General features: G+C 41.8%; 1 protein-coding gene across 7 annotated transcripts in view; it reads left to right on the top strand.

Moving 5' to 3' along the window:
* CAMTA1 (calmodulin binding transcription activator 1) overlaps window positions 1-21,291 on the top strand; it is a 2,097,701-nt gene that overhangs the window by 2,024,634 nt on the left and 51,776 nt on the right. For all 7 annotated transcript variants that reach the window (XM_075328219.1, XM_075328220.1, XM_075328218.1 and 4 more), the window contains 5 exons: window positions 1,405-1,904; window positions 6,132-6,319; window positions 9,375-9,621; window positions 12,949-13,020; window positions 19,042-19,062. In XM_075328219.1, the coding sequence (XP_075184334.1) occupies window positions 1,405-1,904; window positions 6,132-6,319; window positions 9,375-9,621; window positions 12,949-13,020; window positions 19,042-19,062 (1,028 nt within the window). The remainder of the gene's footprint in view (window positions 1-1,404; window positions 1,905-6,131; window positions 6,320-9,374; window positions 9,622-12,948; window positions 13,021-19,041; window positions 19,063-21,291) is intronic.

The following is a 21,291-nucleotide window of genomic DNA, read 5'->3' as shown; positions in this document are numbered from 1 at the left end:
AATGCAGAGTCGACCGCACCCATGTCTTCCTCCTGCTGGAATGGTGCCAAGCCCCAACGCACGATTGCATCCATATTCATCATACTCTTATGTTTACATGTGACATTAATAATTTTTTTACTCCTCATACTCTGTTTGTCACCCTTCAGTGTTCTACTGCTCTATTTATTTTTGTATTTATATATATATTTAACACCTATTTGGCTATATACATCATTTGTAGGTTTTCTTATTTATCAGGTGTTTTTAGCCACCTTACCCTTGTGTGCTTGTTTTAGTTGTGCCTCTTATTCCAGTATTTATTTTTACTATTACCATTACTATTTTTATTTAATATTCATTTTTGGCGCTACTTTGAAAACTACTCTTTGTATATATTTTCACATATGGCAGTTTGTTGCAGAAATTTCTGAGAAGCGCTCCTGCATGCTCCAGTTACGCAGTACTTGGCATGCAGCAGGGATAAACACTGTACCCTGCTATACCACCTCTACTGATCCACCAATGTCAGACCGTAGCCAATTAAAAATCTGGTGGTCTGTGGGGGGAAATTTGCTCCTAATGTATCTCCATAAATCGTTCCATTGGTTGGGTACAATAGCTCTAGGATGGTTAACCAGTGCTGATATAGTGGAGTAATGGAGGTAGTGGTGGTGCATAGTACCGGGAGGGATAACCAGTGCTGATATAGTGGAGTAATGGAGGTAGTTTTGGTACATAGTACTAGAAGGGATAACCAGTGCTGATATAGTGGACTAATGAAGGTAGTGGTGGTACATAGTACTGGGAGGGATAACCAGTGCTAATATAGTGGAGTAATGGAGGTAGTGGTGGTACATAGTACTGGGAGGGATAACCAGTGCTAATATAGTGGAGTAATGAAGGTAGTGGTGGTACATAGTAGTAGGAGGGATAACCAGTGCTGATATAGTGGAGTAATGAAGGTAGTGGTGGTACATAGTACTAGGAGGGATAATCAGTGCTGATATAGTGGAGTAATGAAGGTAGTGGTGGTACATAGTACTGGGAGGGATAACCAGTGCTGATATAGTGGAGGATTGAAGGTAGTGGTGGTACATAGTACTAGGAGGGATACCCTGTGCTGATGTAGTGGAGTAATGGAGGTAGTGGTGGTACATTATTAGGAGGGATAACCAGTGATGGTGTAGTGAAGGAGGGGAAGTAGTGTTGGCACTGTATTACTATCATAGGTAACCAGTGGTGGAGCGTAGAGTGGAGGTAGGGATAGTAGAGTAATACTAAGAAGTTAAACAGTGACGTTGCTGTGGAAGAGGGGAAGTATTATTGGAAGTATTATTGGTTCAGTGGTGCAGTTATTATTTGACTCAATATAGGAGTGGGAGGTGATTGGTCAGTTTTTCAAACTTTGTTCATTTTTTGCAGAATTAAGAAGACCAAGATCAGAGCCCTCTAATTACTACAGTACTGAAAACCCTAAAGATTACCCAGCTGCTAAAAAACACAAGTTGAACCCTGAATATTTCCAGGTTAGGCACGAGAAAGTTATTGCAACAGCCCTAAGCCTAGAGCAGTCAACCATAAGAAAGCAAAGTTCCAGTTCCAAGCAGTCAATTTCTGAATCTACTCATGGGGAAGAAATGCGCCACTTCACCAGAGAGCTTCCTCAACGCACTCCAGATACCTCCGGATACAGAGCTACTGTTGGACAGAAATGGAACCAGAAGGAGTTCTACTTGGGGCAGGTCACAGGAACATCGAAGGCTACAGGACTTGGCAAGGATATTGTGGGGCAAAGACTACGTCAGAGGGAACAGATGAGCGTCTTAATGATGTCTGAGAGGGAAATGGTGGATGCCGATCTACTGTCTTATAGAGAAAACATGGAGAATGAAGACTGCTTACAACACATGGATGACCTTCAGGTAAGGGCCAGGTTCATGCAAATGAAAGAACTTGTGAAAGCCCATCTCAGATGTAGATTCTCTTTTTTTAATAACCCTAAATATTACATGTCAAAAATCCACTTCTTGACTTGCCACCACTGCTCAGTCCTATGTTCGTGAAAAAGATGGGAACCCTTTAGGCAGCAATGCTGCTATCAAGGATGCAAATTACTTTTTTAGAGAACAGATATTTAGTGCACAGTGAATCATGGGCTGTAGACACCGGATATTGTTCCAATAGCAAACAAGACATTGGAAATCTAAACTATAGAATCTTAGATGGTTTTCTAGAACCCTATTCACATTAGAAAGCTATATCTTCCAACTTCTGCATACAAAGGAACTCTCAACTTATTCAACAGGCCAGATCTTCTCTCCCCTGACTTCAGGACCTCACACACACAGTAGACTATTGGCCGATCCTGCCAATTCCGATATATTTGGACAACGTTAGTATAATGCATATAGGGCCTTATGATGCTAGAGGAGAAAGTAACACTTGCTGCCAGATTCCTCAACAGATTGATGTCTGAGGATCTCAGCAGCAGGAAATCCTGAGAACAGTTTATCAGTGGTTAACCAAGGTGGCCAACCTATTTAAATTTACTGCATGATAGATGGAGACTCTTACGGATATATTAATTTGTGGTCTCGTCCAGCCGCACTGTGCCACCGCTCTGGATGTTGATTCCAGCTGGTGAAGCGCACAGTTGTCGCTGTATGATCAGCACGTACAGGGAATGTTGTTAAAACTGGCAGCGGCTTCATCCAAGTAGATGCGGATTGATCACTGGAGTTCATTATCTCCTCCTGAGACAACGGCCGGGCCTCGGTGATGAATGCCCTCTCTATGCCAACGTCTTCCATAGCGCCACTTCGGAACTTCACAGTAAATAAATCGTCGCCGTTCTTGTCAAGAGGACGTTCAGCTGCTCAGCCTCATCGATGTTTCATTTTTCTTGCTAAATACATCAAATAGGAGAGTTTCCATTGCAACAGTGAGGGCATTAAGGCTGCCACAGACCATTCCGGGCAGATCGTTGGTGCCAGGAGGTAATGGGCATTTAAGTATATCACATTTATTATAGAAGTTGTATCACCATCCTACGTTTTTCCTACTAATGGAAGTCTGTATCATATTAAAGTTGTAGATTATCCTACCGTGAACCTGAGCGAGGGGAAATAGCTATTTCTTGAGAATCAGTCTTGTTGTAAGTGGGATTGTTTTGAGGAATCTTGTGAAAATAAAGTGTAAGTCTGTCGCTTATCTGCCATGTTGTCATCAGACGTTTACATGACAGATGAAATGACATAGACATGAAATCAGGAATGGTCCTGCATGGGGTGAAGATCTGACTTGCTTTCATGGATGTTTTAAAAGGAATGTTCAAGAAATATATACTACATAAAGCCTACATCTGTAAAATCGTGGCACGTCCTGAGCTTTGACTGATAGTAATGGTCGGTGATAAAATCGGTCTGCAACCTGAGCAACCAGGACAAGGCTTACAAAAAGGGATGATCGAATATCTCAAATATTCGGTTTCGCGAATATCCGAAGAATAGGTCGCCGCTATGCGAATATTTGATGTGCAATGTAAGTCTATGGGAAGCCCGAATAGTTATTATTCGGGTTTTCCATAGACTTAAGGGGGGCTTTACACGCTACGATATCGCTAATGCGAAGTCGTTGGGGTCACGGAATTTGTGACGCACATCCGGCCGCATTAGTGATGCCGTTGCGTGTGACACCTATGAGCGATTTTGCATCATCGCAAAAACGTGCAAAATCGCTCATCGGTAACATGGGGGTCCATTCTCAAATATCGTTACTGCAGCAGCAAACATCGCTTCGTGTGACACCGCAGGAACGAGGAAGCTCTCCTTACCTGCCTCCCGGCCCCAATGTGAAGGAAGGAGGTGGGCGGAATGTTACATCCCGCTCATCTCCGCCCCTCCGCTTCTATTGGGCGGCGGTTCAGTGACGCTACTGTGACGTCACTGTGACGCTGAACGAACCGCCCCCTTAGAAAGGGCAGGTAAGTATGTGTGACTGCTCTGGGCGATGTTGTGCAGCACGGGCAGCGATTTGCCCGTGTCGCACAACAGATGGGGGCGGGTAACCACGCTAGCGATATCGGTACCGATATCGTAGTGTGTAAAGCGGCCTTTACATTGCGCATTGAATATTCGCGAATAGTCGAATAGCAGCGCAATGCCGAATATTTGAGGTATTCGATCATCCCTACTTACGAACAAAAGCTTCTAAGGATATTAGTCTCGATTCATCATTTGCATTTTTTCTTTTGTTTTTTAAATTCACATTTCTGGGTTTTTTTGTTTTCACGTATTCTATTACTTTTTTCCTCCAAATTCTTCAAAACGCTGCGCACAGTACATGAATTAGCATGGTATAATAAAATGTTCTTTATTTTTGTCTTGAAAATTCATAATAAAAAATGTAACACGTTCTCCTAAAATTATAAAAACTAGACGACAAACTAACTGGAGTACATTTCTGCCAAAATGCTCAACTTTTGAAAAAGATGCAATTGATCGATCAGCTGAAAACATCTGGAAATCTCAATTTAAAAGCAAACAGGCAAACACATAAACAGATGTAAAAAAGGCACAAATTTAAAAGTACAAATGGGTAGAAATGAAAAACAGGCAAAAGAGAAAAAAAGACTAAAAAGGGCACAAATATACCGTGTTTTTCCAAAAATAAGATTCTTTTTTTTGCCCCGAACAAAGTGCTGGGGCTTATTCTTTGGGAAACACAGTTAAGAGTAATTGTATCCCCCCTCCAAAAAATGCAGACCCCCCTTCCTAGGAGAATCAAACTTACCAGACCCCTGACATCTGCGTTTTTCCCAGGTCCTCCCGCAATCTTCGGCGGGCGCTCCCAGCAGGTATGCTCCACGTACTCCTCCCCTGCTACTGACCAACACTCACACACATCAGATCACACACATCAGACTGCACACTCATGCTCATACACACACACATCAGGTTATACATACAATCACACATCAGATCGCATACACTCACTACATCTGGCGTTATCGATTGCTTCCCGCTGGCAGGGGAAGATGGGACGCAGTGCAGTGGAGCGCGAGGACCTGTGGTGGAACGCATAGAGTACCTGCAAGTCCTCCATGCATTCCACTGTAGGTCCTCGTGGTCCACTATACTACGTTCCATGTTCCTCTGCCGGCCGGAAGCAATCGGTTTCATTGGATGTGGTGAGTGTGTGTGTGGGATCTGATGTTTGTGTGTGTGTGTGATCTAATATGTGTGGGTGTGAGATCTGATGTGTGGTTGTGCGTTCCACTGCAGGTGCTCCCATTCGGTGTCTTGTGACTATGATCGCGGGGTCTTGTGTATTTTTTCTTCTCTCTTTTGGAGGCGTCTGCTTTCTATAATGAATTATCCTGTAGTATTCTTTAACTTTTTTAGCTGCATGGACACTTCATTATTGAACCGCAACGAGGGCTTATATTCGGGGTAGGGCTTATATTTAAGCCTTACACCGAAAATGCTGAAAATTCCTGCTAGGGCTTATTTTTGGGGGAGGGCTTATTTTTGTAAAAACAGGGTAATAATGACTGGTGCTCATGTTCTGTCATTTAGATCAGTAGATGTGCTCCATCCTCATCGCTACTACATAGAGAGCACACAATATATCACATATGTCCTGTATGATGCTTAGCAAGACAAAACAATCACTGATCTTGGCCAGAGAAAACACTGCCGGCAGCCAGCAAAGGTGCTCAACACAGTGAAATCCTAGGTGCATTGCCCCCCTGGGAAGTATGCAAATCAAAAAAGGTCCGTGGAGCCTCTGTTAGGAGTTTTGACACAGAAACTAGCCAGATATCCCTCCAGGAAGGACCCAGCCAAGGAGTGGCTCTTTTTAAGGAGACCACCATAACCACCATATTAAGTGGCCCATTTAGTCAATATCCAACTCTTTGACGAGTTTAAAGATATGACAAGGGAAATACCAATGCCAGGTATCCATCCACAGACAGCTGTTTTGGGGTATTGCCCCTCATCAGTGTGGAGTAGGATTCTGGCTAGGTGTAGACTAGGTGAGACTCCTAACAGAGGCTCCACGGACCTTTTTTGATCTGTATGATGCTTAGCTATACATGCAGATAATGGAGACCTGGATCTCGGGATTTCCTCTCGTCTTTATTTCAGGTGAATATGATGAATCTGGCAGAACAGATCATTGAGGCTACACCTGACCGGATCAAGAGGGAGAACTTTGTACCCATGGAATCTCCACTGGCAGAGAGGGCGGACACCGCAGCATTTAGCACCACCATGAGCTGGCTGGCCAGTTATCTTGCTGATGTTGATCACTTACCTAGTGCTGCACAGATACGGTATGTCACCACGGGAATGCTACCTTATTTATATGAACATTGCTAGACTGTTGTTAAGTAAATTTTCAGATTTGCAGACAAATTTTCATGGTCCCAATAAATTAAAAATAAGGTAACTTTGCAATACGTCCTCCTGCCATATCTGTGTTTTTAGCTCCTTGTAAACCAATTGCAACCGACTGCACATTACCGTAATTATTTCTCCTGTAATCCTTCCTAAAGAGAATTTAGCAGCTTGGACAAAAAAAAAAATACATTATTTGATCAGACTACACGGAGTTTGTTTGTTGTCTGTTTCCATGGAGACACAGACTGCATAGGACCTGTAGAAACAAAACGGGAGGACATTTTTAATTAAACCCATTGCAAAGTAAGTTCTAGTTTATTTGATAAACATCTAGAAAATACAAAAATTTGTTTGCAAAAATGGGCATAGCCTTTAATTTTCCTATATTAGATGATGCCAAGCTTATACTAGTATTATCTATGACACTATATACAAAAAAAGATATACCTGCACATATATAATTATATATCACTATATCCAAGAAAATGAGTAACCTATACCAAATGTACATATATCATTAAATATCAGAATATACCCAATTTATAGCAGCATGATTCATAATCACTATATACACAAACTTGTACAGAGATACCATATATACAGAAGATGCCCAGGTTATAGCAGCATGCTCAATATCACTAGATACACAAAGTTGTACAAACATAAGAAGATGCCCAGGTTATAGCAGCATGCTCATATCACTAGATACACAAAGTTGTACAAACATAAGAAGATGCCCAGGTTATAGCAGCATGCTCATATCACTAGATACACAAAGCTGTACAGATATACCATATATACAAAAAATGCCCAGGTTATAGCAGCATGCTCCATATCACTAAATACACAAAGCTGTACAAATAGACCATATATACAGAAGATGCCCAGGTTATAGCAGCATGCTCCATATCACTAAATACACAAAGCTGTACAAATAGACCATATATACAGAAGATGCCCAGGTTATAGCAGCATGCTCCATATCACTAGATACACAAAGCTGTACAGATATAAGACAATGCCCAGGTTATATCAGCATGCTCTATATTACTAGATACACAAAGTTGTACAAACAGCATGCTCATATCACTAGATACACAAAGCTGTACAGATATACCATATATACAGAAGATGCCCAGCTTATAGCAGCATGCTCATATCACTAGATACACAAAGCTGTACAAATAGACCATATATACAGACGCTGCCCAGGTTATAGCAGCATGCTCCATATCACTAGATACACAAAGCTGTACAAATAGACCATATATACAGAAGATGCCCAGGTTATAGCAGCATGCTCATATCACTAGATACACAAAGCTGTACAAATAGACCATATATACAGAAGATGCCCAGGTTATAGCAGCATGCTCCATATCACTAAATACACAAAGCTGTACAAATAGACCATATATACAGAAGATGCCCAGGTTATAGCAGCATGCTCCATATCACTAGATACACAAAGCTGTACAGATATAAGACAATGCCCAGGTTATATCAGCATGCTCTATATTACTAGATACACAAAGTTGTACAAACAGCATGCTCATATCACTAGATACACAAAGCTGTACAGATATACCATATATACAGAAGATGCCCAGCTTATAGCAGCATGCTCCATATCACTAGATACACAAAGCTGTACAAATAGACCATATATACAGACGCTGCCCAGGTTATAGCAGCATGCTCCATATCACTAGATACACAAAGCTGTACAAATAGACCATATATACAGACGCTGCCCAGGTTATAGCAGCATGCTCCATATCACTAGATACACAAAGCTGTACAAATAGACCATATATACAGAAGCTGCCAAGGTTATAGCAGCATGCTCCATATCACTAAAAACACAAAGCTGTACAATTAGACCATATATACAGAAAATGCCCAGGTTATAGCAGCATGCTCCATATCACTAAATACACAAATCTGTACAATTAGACCATATATACAGAAGATGCCCAGGTTATAGCAGCATGCTCATATCACTAGATACACAAATCTGTACAGATATACCATATATACAGAAGATGCCCAGGTTATAGCAGCATGCTCCATATCACTAAATACACAAAGCTGTACAATTAGACCATATATACAGAAGATGCCCAGGTTATAGCAGCATGCTCATATCACTAGATACACAAATCTGTACAGATATACCATATATACAGAAGATGCCCAGGTTATAGCAGCATGCTCCATATCACTAAATACACAAAGCTGTACAATTAGACCATATATACAGAAGATGCCCAGGTTATAGCAGCATGCTCATATCACTAGATACACAAATCTGTACAGATATACCATATATACAGAAGATGCCCAGGTTATAGCAGCATGCTCCATATCACTAAATACACAAAGCTGTACAATTAGACCATATATACAGAAGATGCCCAGGTTATAGCAGCATGCTCCATATCACTAAATACACAAAGCTGTACAATTAGACCATATATACAGAAGATGCCCAGGTTATAGCATCATGCTCCATTTCACTGGATACATAAAGCTGTACAAATAACCATACATACGTAACATGCTTAGGTTATATCTGCATGGTCCACATCTCTATATGCAAGATGCTGTACAAATAGCCCATATATACAGAATATGCCATGTTATAGCAGCATGCTCCATAATCACTAGATACACAAAGATGTACAAATAAACCATAAATACAGAACATGCTTAGGTTATATCTGCATGATCCACATCTATATATGCAAGATGTGTACCTTATACCAGCTGTACAGATATAATTTGATACAGAATATACTCCAGGATTATACCGACTGTACATACATCATAGTTATATATGAGAAGATGCACAGGGTACAGCAGCAGGCTCCATATCACTGCATACACAATGCTGCACAGATATAGACAAGCTATGCCCAGGTTGTACCAGCATGCCTGATACCAGTCTGTTATTGCTCTGTATAACGAGGTCCTGGTCTCGCACAGGTCGATGTACAGTGAACCTCTGACTCCTTCGTCCAACACCAGCCTAAGTCCTGCGTGTTCCCCCATGAGTGAAACAACCTTTGAAAAACCCAGTCTGCCCTCTGCTGCTGATTGGTCAGAATTTCTCAGTGCTTCCACCAATGAGAAGGTGGAAAATGAATTTGCTCAGCTGACCCTGTCCGACCATGAACAAAGAGAACTCTACGAGGCGGCCAAACTCGTCCAGACTGTGTTCAGGAAGTACAAGGTGTGTCCCGCTTGAATTCAAATGTATATACTTTGGCACCTCATGGGCTGTATACAGCCCCTCTATGGTACAGCTTACAATTTTAGGAAGAAGTACTAATCTTATATGTAAGATTCTTAAAGGAAATCTGTCAGCAGGTTTTTTGTATGTAATCTGTCAGCAGCATGATGTAGGGAGAGAGACCCTGATTCCATCAATGTATCACTTAGTGCACTGTGTGCAGCAGTTTTGATAAAATCTCAGTCTTCTCTGCTGCAGATCTAGCAGAGCTCTGAATGCTGTGCTATGTGTAACCCCTCCCATCTCACTGATTGGCTGCTTTGTGTGTACAATGTATATTGTAAACGGAGAAAACCTCAATTTCCAATTAAAATGATTAACTTTATTGGTATATATTAAAAAGATGAAAAAAACACCCAGTGGTTTTTGCACACATAAGGACACATGAGAGGAGGAGCTGAAATATATGGGATCCCTACAACACCCTATGGCACCTTGCTCCTACCTGCCAACGGAGGGTTTGACACCGTAACTGTTTTGGGCGCCCCCGTTCCACGTCGGCTGACCCTCACTATGCCCTAAATAAATAGTGAATTAAATATTAATTACACTGTTGATGGCCAAACAATAGTGATCAAGCAGACAAAGTATCAATAATTTTGAATGTATATCAAACTACAGCAGGCTTCCAAAAATAATAGGAAGCAATACAGGACAGAAAAAGGGGAAATCACAACTGAACACAATATGCGCTGTTCCATCAGCCAGTTACTTTTTCCCCCCCTTGTCCTGATATGTTATGGCCATCACACATGGAAAAACTACATCACAAAACAACGTTGCTCAATAGACACTGCACAGCCTTGATCTAGGCAAAGTCCGTACAATGCAGTGTCTAAGGGCAATCAGATAAACACTTATAGAGCAAAACATATAAAGGTGAAAAATACACCCAGGGGAAGGAATAAATATCAATTACTTCCCTTCAATTAGATGCTCTGCATCGCCTCAAGGCAAAGCCTGCTGTAGTTTGATATACATTCATAATTATTGATACTTTGTATGCTTGATCACTATTGTTTGGCCATCAACAGTGTAATTAATATTTAATTCACTATTTATTTAGGGCATAGTGAGGGTCAGCCGACGTGGAACGGGGGCGCCCAAAACAGTTACGGTGTCAAACCCTCCGTTGGCAAGTAGGAGCAAGGTCCCATAGGGTGTTGTAGAGATCCCATATATTTCAGCTCCTCCTCTCATGTGTCCTTATGTGTGCAAAAACCACTGGGTGTTTTTTTCATCTTTTTAATATATACCAATAAAGTTATTCATTTTAATTGGAAATTGAGGTTTTCTCCGTTTACAATTTGAACTCAATTCGGGTACAATGTATATTGACAAAAATCTGCTAATCAGTGGTTGGGGCTGTTAGACTAGGCGATACAAGACATCTAGTCTTGCAGTGATAATCTGCTGCTGAAAAACACTGAGTTTATTGATATAGCAAAACAGCCCAGTAAGTGATACAACACTGTAATCAGGGTCTCTGCCCCTACATCATGCTACTCTCAAATTATATAGCAAAATCCTGCTGAAAGATTCCCTTTAAAGTCAAAGTTGCTGAATGTTTTGATGTCTCTGTGCTGCGATTTATAGAAATACAGCACAAGCCCATAGATTTCTATGACCAGCCCTTTATGGATCTGTGTGATATAGATTCATAACTCAGTTATGTGCATGAGGCCTTGTAAAGAAGGTTTCCATTCAATGATAGTGAGTCGAAATATGACAACTCTTCCATCATTGCCTGTTTTCAAGACAACATTGATATTTGACCAATTAGCGCCTTCCCACTCAACGACAAATACACCCATCATGACGTGAGTGCAGGTGTATGGAGGCTGTATTATACAGCTGACTCCTCCACACCGCAGCGACCACAGCTTGCTCCTATGGCTGACGTTTAAAGTACCTATGGCTACAATATAAAGTACAAAGGTCAAGTGACATCTAAAAAATAAAGTTAAAGAGGTTGTCCACTACTTTTACATTGATGGCCTAGCCTAAGGGGTACTTTGCACGCTGCGACATCGCTACTGCGACCTTGTCGGGGTCAAATCAAAAGTGATGCACATCCGGCGCCGGTAACGACGTCGCAACGTGTAAAGCCTAGAAGCACCGATAAACGATCGCAAAAGCGTTGAAAATCGGTGATCTGTGTAGTGTCGGTCATTTCCATAATTTCACTGCAGCGACAGGTACGATGTTGTTCCTCGTTCCTGCGGCAGCACACATCGCTGTGTATGAAGCCGCAGGAGCGAGGAACTTCTCCTTACCTGCATCCCGCCTGCAATGAGGAAGGAAGGAGGTGGGCGGGATGTTACGTCCCGCTCATCTCCACCCCTCCGCTTCTATTGGCCGCCTGCCGTGTGACGTCGCTGTGACACCGCACGACCCGCCCCCTTAGGAAGGAGGCGGGTCGCCGACCAGAGCGACGTCGCAGGGCAGGTAAGCGCGTGTGAAGCTGCCATAGCGATAATGTTCACTACGGCAGCTATCACAAGATATCGCATATGCGACGGGGGCGGGGACTATCACGCTCGGCATTGCTACAATTGGCTAGCGATGTCGCAGCGTGCAAAGTACCCCTTAGGATAGATTATCAACGTCTGATCGGCCAGAGTTCATCAGCCCTTGCTGATCAACTGCTCTAGGTGTAGCAGGCGGTCGGAAATAATCAATTCTGGAGCTGCCTCGTTTTCTGATAGTGGCCGTAGCCAGGTATTGCACATCCGCCTCCTATTCAGATGAATGGGAGGCAGATGTGCAGTACCCGGCTGTGGCCAATATCAGTTGACGGGGCAGCTCCAGAACTGAGCATTTCCGACAGCCTGCTGCCGCCGCCGGTACCTGCAACAGCTAATCGGAGGTGGCAAGTTTACGAGATGCAATCCAAAACATGTCGGCTGAACCATACACGCTGGCCCCTTATGGATATTAATATGGTCTAAATACAGTTGAATGTTTTATGATGAGCTCCCTGGATGCTGGACAATCTGTTTTTTTTTCCAGCTAGAATAGCACCTAGAATACCATTGTTCTTGGCAGAACATCTTGTTTACAAAGGATGATGTGCTACCAAGAATTATTATCTTTACGCAAGCTAGAAAATCCTGTCATCTGATGAACGCATGCTTTGCACTGCACAGATATCAGGAAACAAGTTCACCAGGAATATTTGTTCCCAATAATTGAATAGTACTAATGCACCCTATGTCTCTGCAGTGATGATGCAGCCGGTTACTCTTGTGATTACTGTCTTCCTAGGGTCGTCCATTACGGGAACAGCAGGATGTTGCTGCGGCCGTCATACAACGCTGCTATAGAAAGTACAAACAGGTAATACACAACATGCCCACCCAAGAAACAGCTGGTGATCAGACTTTTTGTTGTTGTTGCTTCTGTGTAAGAAATATCAGACATTAGCTCAAGAAGCAAAAGCAAAATCTGTCTACAAATAAGCAAGGGAAAGCTGAATAACAAGGTGGCTGCTAATATGTAATACGTAAATCACTGGAAAATAGTTTTGGAAATTACAATTGGCTTTATATTTCAATTCAGCCCCAATTTTCAAGATCTCTGCTCACTATCAGAGAATGGATCTCTTAGGTTTTTTGTATATCCAATCGATTCTGCCCTAATAATTCCAACAGCTGTATCCAGGCTAAACTATTATTTTGTGAACTCAATCCATGAGTAGCACAAAACTCGGTCCTGCTCGGATAGTTTGTCCAGACTGAAGCAAAATCTCAGCTGTGCAATGTATTAGATCAGAATGTGTTTTCAGCTTCTCTGGTCAAGAACGTTCTCCATCAGCGACACAAGCAGAGATCATTCAAAAGTGTGCAAGTTTCAAAACTCTTCATTACAAAACAACTACAGTACGTACTCAAGCTGACGTCTGTGAACTTGGCCTGAGCAGGGACCGCAATTCATGGGTCTCCCCATCCAAACTCAACAGCCTCATATATGCCAATGAAGCTGTCACATTTGGGTCTGGAGACCTAATGTCAGTCCATGCATTGAGGTCCCTACTCTAGCCCTGTTTCATGGATGTCTGCAAGAACCTCAAGTTTTAGAAGTAGAGTAAATAATCCTCATGATAAAATGTCAGCATTTAGTTCAGTTCACATTTCTGTTTGTACCTTCCGTTTGTTTGGTCATTTTAAAGGAATAAATAGAATTTAAGTGTAAAACAGATCCATTGTATAACGATGTATATGGAAGCAGAGGGGCCTCATTGTCATTTTTAAGGTCGAGCTGTGTTCCATTTTGTGTCAGTTTTCCAGAAAAGAAATAAAAAAATGCAGCATGCAGAACTCTAGTCTTCCGATCTAAAAACTTACACAAAACGGAACCCAGATGAACCCTATAATAATGCAAAAAGTCATTCTGCCTCTATTTTTATCAGTAATGCCACAGATTCTTTTTGCACAAGAATTCCATTTATATGTTCATTTAAATCAGGGGTGTACAACCTTGGGTTGATATACACGTCTGACCATAGCACGTTCATCTCTGGTACGCAGAATCAGTCTCCTTCCTGACCGGTATGATGGCTGGAGATTTCTATCTTGTTTGTACTTGCGTATAATTGCTTGTACAGAAGAACCAGGCACCTTCAGGTAGCTTCGAAATTACACCTATGGATGAAACAAACGTGTGCAATTCCACAATTCTCTTCCTGAGATCTTGGCTGATTTCTTTTGACTTTCCCATGATGCTACAGAAAGAAGCAGGTGTGCATTAAAATACATCCACAGGTGTGTCTCTAATTAACTCAGATGTTACCAATAAACCTATCAGAAGGTTGCAAAGATATGACATCATCATATGGGAGTATCACATTGCTCAGGAGCATGGATGGGCAACCAAGAATAGACCAGATCTAGATCCCGCAGAGATCAAGCGATTACGATTCCTTCACCCCTCTCTAGCACGGTAAACAAGTAAACAGGTTCAGGCGGGTTATATGGCTTAGAATGCCTTGACTCACCATGGTTTTCCCAACCCAAACTTAATGCTTCAAAGACACATATGAGGGGCTAAGTTCGGATCAGTAGAATTGCAATCAGTCCAAGCATTGCGGAGCCTGAAATACACCTGTCTGAATCCGGTATAAGAGTGGTGCTGCTTATTTGCAGAGCCACTATCACTATTCTGTTTGAATTGTGAAATGCAGTGAGATACCATCACTCCCATAAACTTCAATACGTAAGGTTAAATGTATGTAGGGTCTTGTACTCACTAGAGGAGCAACCTCATTCTCCAGGTATGTGGGAATCTTGGTAGTGGAAGCTGCATCTCGTAGATAGGAATGGGAGAACCCGAATTGTAAAGTTCGGGGATCGTACCGAACACCTGGTGTTCGTGCACATGATCCCGAACACGAGCTTTCTGGGAAGTTCTTTTTACAGTTCGGGGGCTGTAAAAAAAAGCACATTATTAAAAAACATTATGATTATACCTACAGGTCCCGCGACGCGTCCTGCAGACTGTTTCCCGGCCACTTCTGCTTCCGCATTCGATCATTGCTGTCCCGCCCAGTAACCAGCACTGACTTACAGGACCTGACATGACATCATAGCTATGTGACCAGTCTGGTGTGAATGTTGTACAGTCATTGGGTTAGACTGGTCACATGGCTATGATGTCATGGCTGGTCCTGTTAACGTCCGGGGGTATGCATTGCACTGATTGTCACTCGGCAATCTTCTGCTGTTTTTGGCCGTGTTCGCGGTCACCTCAGGGTTCACCCATGTCCATGGCTCATGGACTCGATTGAACTTTGACTGTCACTGTGTGAGTGTCGTGTCACCTGGCATGGCCACAAACTCCCGAGAGGAGGCTGCATGTATTTACATGCAGCTGAGGCGCTCGTGTCTGGAGAGCATCAGGCCGTACTGGCTGATAATGATGCAAGACACAAGTGGAATCATCCCCGTGCCAGGTGATGCGATACTCGCACAGTGACAGTCAAAGTTCAGTTAACAGGACCTTTGATGATGTCATAGCCATGTGACCTGTCTGTAAGCAATGAGGTAATACAACATTCACACCTGATTGGTCTCATGACTATGACATCACGGAAGGTCTTTTAGTCAGTGGTGGTTACCGGGAGGGCACAGTAATGTTCGGACTCGGAAGCAGAAGTGGCTGGGAGAAAGAGTCAGCAGGATACGTCGCGGGACCTGTAAGTATAATGACCATGTTTATTATTAACTATATTCTTTATTTTATAGCCCCCACGCCCCATCCAATAACTATAAAGCCTGAGTTCGGTGTTTGGACGCAAATTTGCGTTATCTCAGAACCCGAACTCGATCTTTATAAAACGTTTGAGTGAGGCTCCTGAACGCGAACATCAGGGGGTTCGCCCATCACTACTCGTAGATCTTCATGGCATACACTATATTTTTTATATGTCATAACCAAAAGGTAATACCCTTTTACGTTTTATTGCACCCATTGGAAACAGTTCAATTTAATCCAAACAAGGGTTTGGAACCCTAATCAAAAGGGAACAGGCAAAGGCAATGTGTAAATGGAAATATTGTCTGAGCTCCCAATCAATGGTCCAGCATCCAAGACCAGTTCTTTTAGGGCTTTAAGTTTTATTGCAGCCATTGGAAAAAGTTCAATGTGACCCAAAAAGGTTTTGTACCCCTGATCCAAATGGAACAGGCAAAGGCAATGTGTAAATGGAAATGGAAATTTAGTCTGAGCTCTCAATCTTTGGTCCGGCATTCAAGACCAGTTTTTTTAGGGCAAGTTCTCTGTCCTGACTCAATTATGTGAGGTTTTTTTGTAATACTGGCAATTACAAATTTCCTTTTCTGTTTTCAATCACTGAGAGCCAAAAACTATAAAAAAAAAAGGACTTAAAATAGAATCAGGAAATGAGGCAGACAGTTTATATTCATTGCTTGGAATATGAATCTCTAAATGTGGCAGTGATAGATTTTGATTTTACTCCTCGAGTGTTGGCTGTGGATGAGAGAGACTGAGAATAACACAAAGGCTCTTCATACGGATTCATGAAGCTAATTGGGATACGTTGCCGTTTGCCGCAGTATTTGTTGTGAACAATGCCGGTCAGGTTGGTCTCTCGCGCTTTGTGCCGAGTTTTTTCGAATCTGCTTCATCAACACGTTCATTTCTGAAAGCTCTGACGTCTTCTTGTTACTGAATAATCAAATGCTACAAAATTAGATGATGCTCCAAAATCCCAACTCAATAGCTTAAAATAAAAAAAAAATGAAAAGATGCATTCATTTATGATGATTGTCAGCTCATGTCAGTGGCATCAACAGCCCAGGGGTTCATTTTATAACCTTTCGATGGACTTCTACATAATGCAGTTCTTTTTTTTTCCTCTGGTCAGACCATAGCTGCTTTGTACTGACGTTCCGCTGAACTTGTGATGGGTATCTTCTTATATACAGCGGCTGATCTGAACAAACAGAGCTGCAGTGTATATCCAATGGAGAAGAAATCGGGTTTCAAGCCGCTCTATACCACAGGATCCAGTCTGATAAGCGGGTTGAAACCCGATTTCTTCTCCATTGGATATATACACGTATACACGTACCGCTCGGGGCTGCAGCTGACCACCAACAGTATAAGCTTCTCTAGGGGTTGTGACTTTCACAACCTGAATAGGTGAGTGATTCTCCATTTATCCTCACTACCCCCCCACCGGGTAAGACCCTATTGCACTTTTTGCTCCACAGTGCTCTCGTTTCGAGCTGCAGTATAAAGAAAGGAATTCAGATAGAGCAACAGCCTAAATCTTTGTCAAATTTTTAGAATAGGACATTTCATTGTATTACAGTTACAAACGGCTCCCCACATGCATAATTAACTAATGATGGAGTCCGCTGTGGATCGTGCAAGATATGGGTGCGACATGCTGCTTCAGAATTGACAAAATTGTCAAAGTAGGCTAACAAATTCAGTAAAAAGACAATAGTTTATGGCCCCTGTCACATTTTTTTTTGTGTCTGAGTTTGGTCCAAGTCTCACCCATTGAAGTGAGATGGTCAAGTGAAACAGCACATGGACGCCCACCTTGTTGCATTTGTAGGCTGTCCATTTTTTGCTTAGGGTGCTTTCACTCTGCGTTCCTTTCCCCGTTCAGCGGTCCCGTCGGGGGCTTCTCTCTTAACCCCCCGCAAAACAGAGTCACTGTGTGCTCTGTCGTTCACCATTTTCGGGGGTATATGCATATTGGAGTGGACAACCAGACATAGTAGAGATGTACAAATCTTTTCCATAATGTTAATGGCTGGCACCTACATGGGACTAAGTTGGCGTTTTAAACCCCTGATCCCTTTTATGAGATGTCATAGAAGATCATTTAAACCTAGGTGAAATTAAGATTAGTGATGGGCAGACTCGCAGATACCTGGTTATCGACTCAATTTTTTTTCGTATATCAACATTACACATGGAAATAAGAAACTTTGTCATATACATTATCAAATAAATGTGCTTCAGTCTCCTTGTGGACTAATCTTTCACTCTGTCAAATCAGTATTCACAGAAGACCAGAGGAGGAGAACTTGCAGCAGAATGTGTCTTCCTGTAGCTCCTCCTTCCTCTTCTCTCCATAGAACTTTATGTGCACCAACTGTCATCTCCTATCTCCGTAATGTGAAAAACTAAATTCAGATTTTACCCACGCATTGAAAATGAAAGCTAAATCCAGGAGAACGAAGCAGATTTCTCTGCTAAGATATATTACAAAATTTCTTATTTTTCATGTGTAGCATTGATTTATGAAATATAAAATATAATGACGGTTACTCTTTAAATTGTTCGGAGCAGTAAGTGAAAGCGAATGTTCCGTGGACACAAAGGAGATATTCTAGGGCTTGATATGAAATTAATTCAGTAGACCAGCCACACACAATGTGTTGAACGCCTATTTTACTTTGTTGCAAATTCAATAAAAAATTGCTAAATGGGAATGGACATTAAAGTTTTACGAGCGCAATAAACATCAGCCAAGCAGAAAACGAGACTGGCTGAAGAGCTCTGTTATTACACATCAAAGCCAATGAGCTGCCTCCCCGCTATCAAAGGCCGAAGATCAGTAGGATGATTCACTCTAATGAGAAGTCACTATCATTGGCTGGGAACATTAAACGACTGGCTTTAATTATGTTCAGATAATTAAAGTATTGTCAGAGTCGAGTATTAAAGTGAGAACAGTCATGTATTGTCGCCCAGTACACTGTCTCCTCTTTGTTGCTCTTTGCTTCATATGTCCTCAAATAATTAAAGATTAACCAAATTATTCTCATTTTTGCAATTCACTTCCTTTCCACTAACATTCCATTTTTATTGTTTCCAAAGCTAACATGGATAGCCTTGAAGGTAATAAAATCACTTTGTTGTTACATGTAACATGGTGTAAAATGTCCCAATACAACCAACGTGCCATATGGTACAATTGGCCAATCTGTTTTACCACCATACTCTACTGTACAAGAATTGAGCATATAAATGTACTTTTCTCTGCATTTAATGGGTTAATCCCATCTCTAAGATACTATCCCAATATGTAGTAGTAGGTGTAATAATAATAATAATATTAGCAAATACCTCCAATTAGAAATGTAGTATAGTTCTCCTAATTAGCCATTTCACTTTCCTCATCTGCAGGGCATTGCAGCTTAGATATCCATGGTTACTTCCACACATTTAATTAGTTGCATGTGGTCATAACCATGGATACCTAAGCTGCATAGCCCTGCACATAAGGTAAGAGACATGGCTAATCAGGAGAACTATACTACATTTCTAATTGGAGGTATTTGCTAATATTATTATTACACCTACTACATATTGAGATAAGATCTTGGAGTTGGGAATAGCTCTTTTATGATCTTGGTTATCTGTGTTCAACTGTTTCTGAAATGATCCAAACCACTTTCCCTTTTTTGTTACTTCACCCTCTGATCCTATGAGAGCTTGGACAAGTTAATGTTCAATATTAGAGATTTGAACTTCCACCATTACATAATCCAAGTACAAGATGTTTTTCTTAAAGGGCTTGTCCACTACTCGGACAACCAATTCGCAATTCCTATGTTTTACGACAGTAAAAAAAACCACTTATTTTTACCTCCAGTGGTGCTAGCACTGGCTCTTCTGGTTATCGTGTGACATTGTTCTATCCCTGCTGTCAGTCAGCCCTGGCTTCAGTCTCCTTTCCTTCACCCAAATCAGACACTTCTGGTGGAAATGAGAGCTGCTGCTGCCCTCTCACTTCCTCCAGATGTAAATTACGTCCACAGGAGAGGAGAATAAAGCCAGTGCTGATTGGCTGTAGGGATTGCATGACACTTTTATGACCTGTGATCCCTGGGAGGGTGCCACTGGATTGCACTGGATGCAATGGACTGCATTGGCACTGGAGGATTGAGAAGTAAATGTCCAACATAAGGATTGAGAAGGGGATGTCCAAGTAGAGTACAACTCCCTAACAACATTTTATACTAAGTGCTTTTTAAATTGATCCTTATTGGGAGAACAGGCATCTCAGTATCTTCCCTAAAGTGCTTTAATTTTTTTAATAATGTCAATACAAGGCAAATTGTTATCTTTTAAGCAATTCCCCTAACAGGATAGGGATTCCCGCCTAAGAATATGTGCACAATGTCTAAATGGAGGTATACTACTGGGTGCACACTTGATTTTTAACCAAAGTATTAACAGCTATTTATAATACTGATGCCCTCTTATGGGACAGAGGATCTGCTAGGACAGGGATCTACTGCTACAAATGTAGCAAAGTTCAGGAGAAATTGTAAAGTGCGCCACAATGATCAGATCACTAATTTTAGAACTGACATAGCTTTAACTTTGCACCCCCTATAGCTATGACCATGAATCCATTTTTCTGGATGCAGACAGAATGACCAAATAGGGTTTAGATAATTGCCTCAAAACTCAGTGTGAGTCTTTCAAAGACAAATCCAGCAATACCTTTACATGGCTAGTCCGTTCTTCCATTACTGAGAAATCCGCTTTTAAATTGCTATGCAAATGACGCTGAAGAACTATATGTAGATCTGTAGCCTCTGTCAATCCAGGTCTCTACCTCGCTCAGCGCCGCCTCCTCCTGCTTGACTGATAGTACCTTTGGTTGAAGTGACACAGCAGAAGAGCTATACAATGTGTCCACCCATATCCTGTCCACCGCCATTAACTTGAGAACGGTGGCAGCTATAGGCATAGAAGTGGTGTCTAGGTATAGTAAAGTAGCCATGCGCTACGCAATGAAACCATAAAAATGCTAACTCCGTTGTTTTCCACCAGGTAGCGCTATAGGTGGTTTCATTGCGTAGCACATGGCTACTTTATTATAGCTAGACACCACTTCTATGCCTATAGCTGCCGCCGTTCTCATGTTAATGGCGGTGGACAGGATATGGGTGGACACACTGTATATCAAGTAGGAGGAGGCAGCACTGGGAAAAGAATAGAGCTGGAGTGGTGGAGGCTTGGGAAGAGCTTCAACTCGCTAAAAGCACTTCAGCTTCATTTGCATATAAATTCTGATTTCTTAGTAATGCAGTAACGGACTGGTAATGTAAAAGT

Source organism: Anomaloglossus baeobatrachus, chromosome 11 (assembly GCF_048569485.1).
Source record: "Anomaloglossus baeobatrachus isolate aAnoBae1 chromosome 11, aAnoBae1.hap1, whole genome shotgun sequence".
Classification (NCBI taxonomy): domain Eukaryota; kingdom Metazoa; phylum Chordata; class Amphibia; order Anura; family Aromobatidae; genus Anomaloglossus; species Anomaloglossus baeobatrachus.
The sequence above is the reverse complement of the archived record's forward strand: the minus strand, read 5'-3'. Positions and strand labels throughout refer to the sequence as shown.